Source organism: Eptesicus fuscus, chromosome 9 (genome assembly GCF_027574615.1).
Source record: "Eptesicus fuscus isolate TK198812 chromosome 9, DD_ASM_mEF_20220401, whole genome shotgun sequence".
In the NCBI taxonomy this organism is placed as follows: domain Eukaryota; kingdom Metazoa; phylum Chordata; class Mammalia; order Chiroptera; family Vespertilionidae; genus Eptesicus; species Eptesicus fuscus.
Window position 1 is genome coordinate 7,151,698 of NC_072481.1, and position 12,319 is coordinate 7,164,016.

General features: G+C 51.6%; 1 protein-coding gene across 1 annotated transcript; it reads left to right on the top strand.

The window, feature by feature from the left end:
- Positions 1-3,993: 3,993 nt before the first annotated feature.
- CFAP107 (cilia and flagella associated protein 107) lies at positions 3,994-12,025 on the top strand. Its single transcript, XM_008151879.3, has 4 exons — positions 3,994-4,302; positions 6,522-6,635; positions 9,813-9,990; positions 11,650-12,025. Exons 1-4 carry the CDS (start codon positions 4,189-4,191, stop codon positions 11,829-11,831), a joined length of 588 nt encoding a protein of 195 aa, XP_008150101.2. The 5' UTR covers positions 3,994-4,188; the 3' UTR covers positions 11,832-12,025.
- The last annotated feature ends 294 nt before the right edge of the window (positions 12,026-12,319 follow it).

Here is a 12,319-nt window from a genome sequence, read left to right on the forward strand (position 1 = left end):
ATTCTTTTCAGCTACTGCCTAATATTCCGTGGTCTGGCCACATTACAGTTCTCAGCCATTCCCTTCTGGAGGACACATTTGGACTCTTTCCAGCTTTTTACAGACAAGTCGGTAGTGAACATTTCTGCACACACGTGTGGTTCTATGTGATAGATTCAAGAAGGATTGGTGGCTGGGCACATTATATGTATTAGTTTATGGGCACATTTTGAAAGTTGCTGGACTCTCCCAAAATGCCTATCCCGTTCCCTTTTATTCAGCAGATCTCAGCTGGGAGGGAAGTAGTTGGGTCATAATCACCAATCCCAAAAGCAGAAAGAAAATGGATTGTCTTGACAAATGGCATGTTTGTATTTTAGAAGGGAAGTTCCTTAGCTCAAATGAAACGCTGCAAGAGTCAGTGAAGGAGTCAGATCAGGCTGCAGTCTTACTGGGTCATTGCCTCTAACATCCTCACCTCAATCTATCAAAAGTGGCTCCTCCTTCCCCAAGGTGGCCATGGCCTGCTCTGTTCCTTGGCCAGCCCATCACTATCCTAATATTGCCGTTGGGTGTCTTGCAAATTGTAGGACAAGGTTGAATATGATAAGGCAGAGCCTGGGGTTCAGTTTCAAAGCATTATTTAGTCATAGGCAAAACCCTTCAAGGGCCCATGTCCATCACTGTGAAACCATTTCACAGAAGGACAGATGACTTTTAAATTGAAAAGACACATTCTGGGTTTGTTGCTGCTGTGCCACAAGGCTTCCCCCAGGAGGCAGAGGGATGAAGGACTTATGGTCTAGAGCCAATTAGAGGCCCAAAGTTTACTTCATCTCCAGACCCTCAGTTTTCTTTCCTTGAAATGGGGATAATCATATCAAGTGCATGGGGGTGTTTTATTAAATCTTGAACCTTGAGCATCTGGTGAGGATAACAAATTGCTTTTGTGTCCAGGAACCCTCTATTCAAAAGGAATCTGGAATTACTGCCTTTGGGGATATTGCTGCCCCAATGTCCCAAATACACTCCTGTAATATAGAGAAAGGAATGGATTTTGTTACTAAAATAAACATCGTTCAGGCATGTGGGGAAGAGAGCATGGAACATTTATTGACCCCATAGATGTGACAGGCTTTTTGCAAATGCTTGACCGGTCACTGAATTCTCATAATCTGACGAAGTATGTGCGAGGTATTTACTCCCAATTTATAGATTAGGAAACCACAGTTGACTTGGCCAAGGGCCTGGGTAAGAGGAGCAACTGGAAGTTGAAGCCAAGTGTGTCTGAGTTCCAAGTCCACCGCCCACCATCATTGGGTTCCTTGTGCAACAGCCCCAAGCTGATTGGCCATCTCCAAGAAGTGTTTCCAGGCCACCGTAGACCCGAGAGAAGAAGTCAATGCTTCATTCACCTCTCAGGTCTCATTGTAGGCGCTACCTGCTCTGGAGAGCCTCCCTCCCCCGGAGGGTGAAATCACACTGTGAGTCTTCAGAGCATCCTGTAGCTCCTCGAGCTCAACACTGAGCACAGAGTTGTGAGCATGCCATGACTGACATGCCTGCCCCTAGACTCCCTTAAAGTGGTCCTGTTTCTAATGTCCATGGGTGACTGAAAAAACAAATGGCAGTCATCTCTGAAGGAAGGTAATATCATCCTAGACCTCCCATTATTTTTGCAAATAATTTTTCAGCTACCGGGCATGTGAGAAGAGAAGTATTAGCAGTCAAAACTCACAGAAACAACAGTTAAAAAAAGAAAGAAAGAAAAAAGAGCCACAGACTGTAAAATAGCTCTGTTCACTATGTCTAAGGAGGTAAAATCTATAGAATATATTTGTAAATATAATCTATTAACCTGCAGGTTTATAATTCCATACATTTGAAAATCTGAAAGGCAAAATGTGATAGGTAATCTGAAAATTCAGAAGGTTAAAGCAAATAGAAATTTGGAGCTATGAAAAGTAACATTATATATGTGTGTATATATCATATATACAAATCAAACAGACATTTTAGAATTGAAAAGTGCAACAAATCAAATGAAACATTAACGATGGGTTTAGTCACATGAGACACACTTGAGAGTGGAGAGGGAACTGGAATATAGGTTGGAAGGGATAATTCAGAATCAAACAAAGAGACAAAAGAATAGAAAATGCAGAAGAGGTGAGCAGGAGTCATGAGGATTCAGTGAGAAGCCACACAAAGATGTAACTGCTGTCCCAGAAAGAAAGGAGGAAGGAGGCAGAAGCAATATTTGAAATATAGTGATGGAAAATTTCCTGGGGATCCCCAAACTTCCTTCAGGGAACCTGCAGGGTCAAAACCACTTTCTTAATAATACTAAGATCTTCTTTATTTGTTTGTTCATTTTTTATTACTCAAGAGAAGTACCAATTTAATTTAAGGGATTATAAATAAACTAGGGGCCCAGTGCACAAAATTCATACATGGGGGGAAGGGTCCCTCAGCCCAACCTGCACCCTCTCCAATTTGGGAGCCCTCAGGGGATGTCCCACTGACGGCTTAGGCCTGCTCCCCATGGTTCTCTGCTCTCTGCGAACCTGTCTGCTTGATGCCACCACAGGCCCTGGTGTCTACTCTCTGTGGGGGCCCTGCAGGGGACTGCTTGCCCCTCGCTGCCATGGCAAGGGGAAAGCAGGGCCCCACAGTCTGCTGTTTGTTGACTCGCTGCAGGGCACGTTCCCACCCCACCCCTGGCCACTTGCGTGTGTGCTGGCTCGGAGCTCCTGGGTCCCGGGGATGTTTCCACTCCACCCCCGGCCACTTGGCACCTGAGCATGTAGGCCCAGAGTGTCCAGGGGCATTCCTACTCACGGGCCTACAGGCTCAGAGCAGCCTGGCTCCTGAGAACACCTGTCCTCGGGATGCAGGTTGCTTGGCACCAGCGAGTAGCCACCCCGCCCCTGGCTGTTGGGCACCTGCGCATGTAGGCCCGGAGTGGCCAGGGGCATTCCGGGACCCTGGGCGCTCTGGGCCTATGCACGGGCCTACAGACTCAGAGCAGCCTGGGTCCCGAGGACGCCCGTCCCTGGGACCCAGGCCACTTGGTGCTGGTGCTCGCGCAAGTGGCCACCCGCCCCCGGCTGCTTGGCGCCTGCTATGCAAATTTACCTGCCATCTTTGTCAGGTTAATTTGCATACTCTCTCCTGATTGTCTGGTGGGTGTCGCAAAGTGATGGTCAATTTTCATCTTTCTCTTTTATTAGTGTAGATATTAATATTTATGTAGTATTATATTTCCAATGATGATATAATGGAATAGCCATTGATATTTTTCCATTTTTAAAAAAATTAAATTTATTAGGATGACATCTATATATATATATATATATAAAAGCCTAAGTGACCGTTATAACCAGTCGACCGAATGACCAGTCAACCGGTAGCTATCACGTACATTGACCACCAGGGGGAAGATGCTCAATGCAGGAGCTGCCCCCTGGTGATCAGTGCGCTCCCACAGGCAACCTCCCACAGTCCCCCTATACCCCCCCGTCCCCCCCCCCCCCCGGCCAGCCCTGATCCGCCCCAATTGCCAGCCAGGCCAAGGGACCCCACCCATGCATGAATTTGTGCACTGAGCCTCTAGTTTGTTAAAAAGATTATATATATCTCAAGTGTACAGTTCTATGCTACATCATCTGTATTGTGTGCCCACCATCCATACTAAGATCTTATTTGTCCTTTTTCTTTCTTTTTTTTTTTTAATAGATTTTTATTGATTTCAGAGAGGAAGGGAGAGGGAGAGAGAGAGAGAAACATCAATGATGAGAGAGAATCATGAATCGGCTGCCTGTTGCATGACCCCTACTGGAGATCAAGCCCACCACCCAGGCATATGCCCTGACCTGGAATTCAACCAGTGACCTTGTGGTTCATGGGTCGATGCTCAAGCCCTGAGCCACACCGGCCAGAACAGGAGAGCATTTATACTCAGTCTATCACCATGGTGACAGTCAACAATACGGAATCCAAGATCAAGTGACCTCTCCCTGGAAGCTGAAAGTGGACTCTCAAGGCCCTTTTATTCTGTGAGGTTGGCAGGCTGTCATCTACAACTCACTCAAAAGGGTGTCAGAGAAGAAAAAAAAAGGCACCCCAAACTCAGCAACTTCATAATATCCCCACTCCCGAAACCTTAAAACGGTGTCAAGTCAAGGAAACCTGGGGTGAATCCTTACCATGCAGTTTTCGACTGCAGTAAGTCCACAGTCAGTATATACTCCAAGCTGGAAGGTCGAAAGCAAGTATTCAACCAGAGTGCTCACCGGAAACTGGGTGGAAGAGAGGAGGAAGGTAAGGAAAGAGAGAGGGTGGACAGAGGGCTCAGAGGGGAGGTCTGACAGGGAGAGGTAGGAGTGCAGTCATTACTATATTCAAATTAAGGGCCATAGACGATTGCTTCTTAAGAATATGGCCTGAGCCGAAACTGGTTTGGCTCAGTGGATAGAGCGTCGGTCTGCAGACTGAAAGGTCCCAGGTTCGATTCCGGTCAAGGGCATGTACATTGGTTGCGGGCACAACCCCGGTAGGGGGTGTGCAAGAGGCAGCTGGTCAATGTTTCTCTCTCATCGATGTTTCTAGCTCTCTGTCCCTCTCCTTTCCTCTCTGTAAAAAATCAATAAAATATATTTAAAAAAAAAAGAATATGGCCTGAGGGTGTCTGTGTGTGCAACATTGGGGAGTTACATTCAAGCCATCATTAAGGTCATTCCCCGCGCCCTCGTATTTTGAAAATACCATAGCAGATGTGTCAATATAGTTGTGCTTCACAGAAGTCTTTGCAGCGAAGTGTTTCTAGGCATCTGATGTTTCCCGTTCCTAATCCCTTTGCACCTTGATTTGAAGACTCTGCTCTCCCTGGCCCGGCCCTTACTGAATTGGTACCTGCCTGCCTGGGGCAGGCCGGACATCCCTGCAGTGATGTCTGGGATGAGCTGCTGTTCTCTGGCACCTGTTCCACAACCTTGCCCTGCCTGTGCATTTCAGGTTGTTTTTTGTTGTTGTTGTTGTTGTTGTTTTAAGTCCTAGAAGAAACCATAGGCACTAAATATATTTTTATTGATTTCAGAGAGGAAGAGAGAGGGAGAGATAGAAACACCAGCGATGAGAAAGCATCATTGATTGGCTGCCTGCTGCATGCCCCCAACTGGGGACGGAGCCCAAAGCCCAGGCATGTGCCTGTGATTGGGATCGAACCCGGAACCCTTTGGTCCTCAAGCTGACACTCTACCCACTGAGCCAAACTGGCTAGGGCTACATTTCAATTTTTACTTTCAAAACAGAACAAATGGGTTCATGGTGTTCCATGTACTTGAAAGGCCATTACAAAAGATGGCAGTTTGCCTGAATTGGCCTATTTAACCTTTTGCACTCGGATGTCGAGATTAAAATTACTCTTTGAATGTATCAATAATTTGAAATATAAAAAAATCCAAATAAATAAGTTTGTATGAAAAGAAACTCCAGTTTTTTATTCTACTGCCGCGCTTTGTAAAATCTGGGGTTTTTAAAAAATTAAATCCTGAGTAGAATAAAGGAATCGAGAAAAAAGCAAGCGAGTGCAAAGGGTTAAAGTTGAGTGTCTTCATTTTTGGCAATCAGGACTGTGAGCCACTATGATAAGTGAAAGAAGCCAGTCACAGAGGTCAAATACTATATGACTGCACTTACATGCAGTATCTTGAGTAGTCAAATCCATAGAGATGGAAAGTAGAATGGTGGGTGCCAGGGGCTGAGGGGGGGATGGGGAGGGAGTTGTTGAATGGAGACAGAGTTTCAGTTTGAGATGATGAAAAAGTTCTGGAAATGGATGGTGGTGACGGTAGTTGCACAATAATGTGAATGTACTTAATGCCACTGAAGTGTACACTTAAAAATGGTTAAAATAGTAAATTTCATTATGTATATGTTACCACAATGAGTTTTTAAAATACAAACCAGAAAACATAATAGCCCGGCCAGCGTGGCTCAATAATTGAGCGTCTACCCATGAACCAGGAGGTCACGGTTCGATTCCAGTTCAGGGCACATGCCCAGTTGTGGGCTCGGTCCCCAGTGTGGGGCGTGCAGGAGGCAGCCCATCGATAAGTCCCTCTCATCACTGATGCTTCTGTCCCTCTCTCCCTCTTCCTTCCTCTCTGAAATCAATAAAAAAAATATTTTTTAAAGAACATAATCTAGCAAGGGAGAAAAGAGTGAGTTGGAAAGACTGAGAACAAAGAAGAAAAAGAAAGGGAGGAGGCAAGCAGAGAGAGGATCAGGGAGGGAGGAGATGAGAGAGCGAACAGATGCTGACCATGGGAAGTGTCAGGTGACACCAATACCAGCTTCCCCTGGGGGTCCTGAGTGGTGGGGTGCACTCTCCTTTCCCAATCCTGGAAGGACAGGGACAAAAGCCTGGGTTCTGCAGGATGCCCTGGAGTCCTAATGTACCCCTTCTCTGCCCAGCGTCCCATGGCCCAGGAGGTGAGGGGTCGCAGCAGAAGTTGTCTTGAATATGTGATCTTTTTCAGTTCATCAGAGCCACTGAGAAGACACCCCAGAGCTCCTACAGTAAAGAGTACGTCCCTTTCCCTGGCCACAGACCGGACCAGATCTCCAGGTGGTATGGGAAGAGGAGAATCGAGGTAAGAGGGAGTGGGGGCCCCGTGTTCAGGCTGGGCCCCTCCCCAAGGCTCAGAAGACCCCGCCAGCCCAGTTCCCTCTTGAGAACACAGGACTAGGCTCATCAGGACCCTCCCCAGCTCCTCGGCTGCTGGCGGCACTCACCTTTAGGTCCTGAGGAGCAGAGATCCGTCCAACCCGGAGCTGGTAGCATCCCCACCCTGGGTCCCAGCACTTCCCTGGACCACTTCCCCATTCCGCCCCACGTCTCCAACAGGACACGGGCGAAGGATGGAGCAAAAAACAGGCAAACATGGTTAATACTGAGTTCAGGTGACTACAGTGAGGAATCACATAAGGTACTCCAACACCCCGCGGAGGTGATGTGTAGATGACAGCGCTGTGGGTCATCTCAGCCCCAGCTTCCTGTTCTTTTGTGTAAAAAGTCCATGACCATTCAGCACCCTCTCACTCGCTGGGTGTCTGTGGTATGTCGTGTTCCAGGCCTGCGGAGCGGGGAGCAGAGAACTGTACTCTCAGGGCACCCCCTTCCCATCACCCCTCCCCGACCCTACACCTGCCTGAATGCGTGGCGGGGCAGGAGGCACAGGACATCTGTCGGATGGGGTGCGTTCTGAAGCTGGAAGAGATTGTTGAGCTCAGCACCCTCATTTTCCCATAAAAGGTGCCAGGGGTGGCGAGTGTCTCGTCAGACACTGTGTAGCTGGTTGGCCAGGGACCACGTAGGTGGCTGCTCTGAGAGAGAAGCAGGAGTGTCCTGAGAGCGCCCTTCCTCCCTGGCTGGAGTTGTCTTCTGCCTTTGGGGATCTTTGTCAGGGTGAAGGGCGCCAGAGTCTCAGCTCTGTGCTGGCACCCTGGACCGTGCTGACACCCTCAGACCACGCCGCTGCTCCAGGCTGCCCCCGTTACCGTTAGCGTGCACCGGAGACACGCAAATGCATCTCAGAAGCCACCAGCTGGGGCTTCCAGACCCCAACCACCAGTGTACACGAGGCACTTAGCCTCGTCCTCCGTGCCCACGCCGTGCCCTTTCTTAAAGACCTCTGGACCCATTACAAACCCTGGCGAAGGGCTAACCACACAGGCATAGTTGTTAAAATTAAGGCCAGTCCCCCTCCCCCAGCACACACACTAAATAGAGCCCAAGTGATCGGACACTCATTCCTACAGACTCTGAACCGGCCTGTTCGGGCCATCAGCTCTTCTTTCTGCTTCGTTAGGCACCGCCTCCTCCCCCAGGACCAGTCCCTTCCCATCTCCCATCCCAGCTCTTCTCCCTTCTCAGGAAATGCTCATGGCGCTTCAAGTTGACCGGCAGATGAGGTTATGAGGTTACCAAGGAGGACCCCCTTCTTGTGCTTCTCTCCCAGGCAGGCGTATGAATCCGTTTCCATTGTTTCTATCTGATGATGCTTTGCTACCATAGGGCCTTGGTAATCCAGAGAGCTGCCCCCCCAGGGCGGGCTAATTCCTAGACAGAGTGAACAGCTGGCTATCATCATGCCTTTCAGATGCAAACCAACACTCCAGAGCCACCCCCCCCCCCTTATCTAAACTCGATCTCCAAGACAGTATCTCCCCGCCTTAAATTACTCCAAGGACAGATGTCCCCAACCAGAGGCACTCCCGGAGCCTAGAGCAGTCTGAAATTATTCAAACTATGCAATCCTAAACAAACAAACAAACAAACAACCTAGGCCAGGGGTCCTCAAACTTTTTAAACAAGGGGCCAGTTCACTGTCCCTCAGACCGTTGGAGGGCCGGACTATAGATGAAACAACTATGAACAAATCCCTATGCACACTGCTAAGTCGGCTGCTAAGCAGGACAGGCAGCGGCGGCAAAAACACCCGGCGGGCCGGATAAATGTCCTGGGCGGGCTGCATGTGGCCCGCGGGCCGTAGTTTGAGGACCCCTGACCTAGGCAATCCTAAACTTCTGAAACTTGCTTACCCTGCCTGGCCCATTCCCTGGGCCATACTCTCTCTTCTCCTGCCGCTGACCGACCTTGCTGCTTTGCGGGGTGGCCCTGGGTGGCGTGGCGTGCCCCCTCCTTTGGGGGCCTGTAAGCTCTTCTTTCAAAGGCAGTTGTCTCTGTCTGTCACCTTACCTGCCCTACCTGATGAGGACAAAAGTCCTGGGAACATTATCAAGACAGCAGGGCCGAGCCCCAAACCAAGAGGAACAGCACGAAAATCCTGGGGGAGGGGGCGGGGGCTCTCTCCTTTCCTCCCCTCGGCCGATGGGAACCTCTTTAACTTGCCTTCCCTGGCATTGGAAACGCTCTGGGCGCCTGGCGATGGAGACCTTGGGAACCCCTGCTCCCCGTCTGTGCCCATCCCCCTGCCTCCCTCTGGCATTGTGATCTGACTTATTTATGGAACCACCACTTGAAATATTGGGTGCAGCCAGCATTTCCAGACCAGAGCAGACACAGGCCTCCCTGTCTGCTCCAGACAGGAGGACGGGCGTGAAAATCAACATTATCCTCCCTGTAGATCAGCCCAGTCCCCCAGAACCCCCGTCCGGGGCCAAGAGGATTTTCTTAGGAAAAGCACCGTTTCAGGCAAACGTCCCAGGGCAAGGAGAACATGGCTTTCTTCTCCCTGTAAATTACTCCCCACCAAAGCAACCCCGCCCCAGGTGTCCAGCCATAAATCCTGGGCAGGAGAAAGCCATGCATGGGGCGTCTCTGACTCTTCCCATAGTAACCGAAGGAAATACAAGGTGCATGCGTCAGGCCCCGCCGGGGGTCAGCGTCTTCTTTGGAAATGGGCTCTCGGTGGATGAGACTCAGACAAACCACAGGGTCTGACTTCAGCTCCCAGGGGCAGGCAGCCAGAAGGCGCCGGCTCTTCCTAGTCGGCGTGCCTCCTGACTTTCACGAATATGTCCCCAGAGCTCACGGACTTGGCCGAAGCTGGGGACCACTCCTACGGAGAGCCCACGGCAGCCGAGCTGAGACCGGTGTTTGAGGGTGAGCCGTATCTGGTCAGCACAGACCAGTGTGTTTCCTGTTCGGCGGCCCCGAGAGCCCACGCAGCCACACTTGCCGGCGCCCGTGGGGGCCCCCTGGCCGTCAGCTCCACGGGCCGCCAAGGCAGGCGACTCTGCCTCTGTCCACGGCCAGGTGAGGCCTTGCTCCCTCAGTCACATGCCCGTCGTGTCTGTCCTTCCAGGGGCTCCCGTACAAACACCTGATCACCCACCACCAGGAGCCCTCGAACCGCCACCTGATCAGCACGTACGACGACCATTACAACCGGCACAATTATAACCCGGGCCTGCCCCCGCAGCGCACCTGGAATAGACATAAGTTGCTGTGGCTTCCAGAGAAAAACGACTCCCCCCTTCTGGGTATTTGTCTAATTCGGGATCTCCCCCTGTGTTGGGCTGTAAGGGGTCCGCACCTGCCCAGGACTGAGGTGTGCCCGGCTCACGCAGAAGGACTCTCACGGGGGACCCGGACTCCAGGAGAGCATTAGAATGAGATGATGGGGCAGGGGGGGGGGGGTGCGGTCCTATTTGCCCCCAGGGCTGCCATCTTCTTCTCCCCCTCCTCTTCCTCCTCCTCCTCCTCCTCCTTCCTCCTCCTCCTCCTCTTCTTCTTCTCCTCCTCCTTCCCCATCCTCCTCCTCCTTCTACTCCTCCTCCTCCTCCTTCTCCTTCTTCTTCTTTTCTTTTTAATATATTTTTATTGATTTCAGAGAGGAAGGGAGAGAGAGAGAGAAACATCCATGAGAGAGAATCATTGATCAGCTGCCTCTTGCTTGCTCCTCACTGGGGATCAAGCCGCAACCCAGGCATGCGCCCTGATCGGGAATCGAACCGTGACCTCCTGGTTCATAGGTCAACGCTCAACCACTGAGCCCCGCCGGCTGGGCACACTTCATAAATAGTACCATGTCCGGGTGCCGGCATATGGTAGCATCTGGAGACACAGCCATGACAAACAGGGAGGGACTCCTGCCCTCGGGGACTTGATATTCAGTCAGGAGACAGCTGAGACACCTCGAGGGAAAAGGACAGTGAGTGAGCTAGTAAATGAGATAACTTTGGACCGGGACAGGTGCTCTGAAGAAAAGATAGAGAGTGAGGCGGGTCTCCGTGGACCTCCTCTGGGTGAGATGATGAGGGAGGGGCTGTCCCCAGGAGATAATTGAGTTGAGAAGGCGGGAGCCTGTGGGGATTAAGGGGAGGATCATTCCAGGGTGAGAGTAGCTGGTGAAAAAGATGCAAGACAGGAGGAGAGGACGACCCCACAGGGACCCACGGGCCACAGTAGGTGCGGATTTTGTCCTTCCCACAGTCCCAAGACTCTGGAGGGATTTGCGTAGGAGACTACCCGGCTCTGATGTACCCCTCAAGATACCCCAGCCCTTGGCATCCACCCCTTTGCAGTCCTACCCTTCTATGCAAAGGGACCCCGAGGATATTTTTCCATTGTTTTTTTTTTTTTTTTTTTGAGAGAGAGTGGAAGAGAGGGAAAGACAGAGAAATATCGATGTGAGAGAAACACATGGATTGGTTGCCTCCTGCACACGCCCTGACCAGGGCCCAGGCCGGGGAGAAGTGCCCTTGATCAGAATTGAACCTGAGGACTCTGTCCACTGAGCCAGACCGGCTGGGGCTGCTCTGTCACTTTGGCAGGGGTTTCTTCATCTCACACTGCTCCCGTCCCCCTTGGGTTGGGCTGGTTATCAAAGAGCAGGCAGGGCTGCCCTCAGCCTGGGCACTGGGTAGGCTTTTCTGAGGCCTCCAGCAGTTCGGGTCCCTCCTGAGTACACAGGGAGCAGGCCCCCACCTGCGACTCCCAGGGAGGGGGGTACTGGCGGAGCCAACATTCCCCTGCAGGCCTGCTTTCCCCCTCCCCCCTTCTGGGCACTGCCAACTGAATCCCTGATCCCACAGCCTGGGAAGCCTCCGTGTCCCCTCCCCCCTCCCCCTTCCCCTACTGCCTGTGGGGCAGGCCCCATGCTCTGAGCCCTGTCCACCCAAACCCTGTTTCTCTTGCAGTTCCCCCTACAAACTACGGACTCTACGAGCAGCTGAAGCAGAGATGGCTCACCCCCGAGGCTGGCCTGGGAAAGAGCACTTACACTTTGTCCTACCCCAGACCGCTGCTGTGCGCTCTGTCCCGGCGGGAGCACGCCATCCCGGTCCCTCCCCAGCGCCTGCAGCCCATCCCACGCTTCTGAGAACTGTCACCCCACCCACAGCACAGGCAGAACCAACTGGAGACCTACTGTGCGACTGGACCTGCCAGAGAGCAGGCAGCTGCAGATGCACCCCGAGTTTTAAATGCAGCCCATTGAGGGTCCCTCAGAGTCATGGTCCTCCACGCCCGCGGGTTCCTTTCTTGTCCAGCCCACAATTAAAGCTCTTTGACACGGCGGAGTGTCACGTATGTGCAGAAGAGAGACCGTTAGGAGAAGGACCCTAAAGTTCCGCTCCCTCAGTTCACGGGAGGGGAAACTGGGGCCCAGAGAGGTCATGTGGCTCCTCCAAGTTCCCACAGCTTGGCACATGCCTTCCGGGAATCTGGTCCAATGGGAGACACGAATCTGACTAGGGGGTGCATCTGGAAAAGCCCACGGAATAATAGTCAAACGGAGTTACGAGGTGGGCAGCAGGGGAGGTCCAGGGTGCCCATCGCTGCCTGAGCAGAGGAGCACTGACCCTCAGA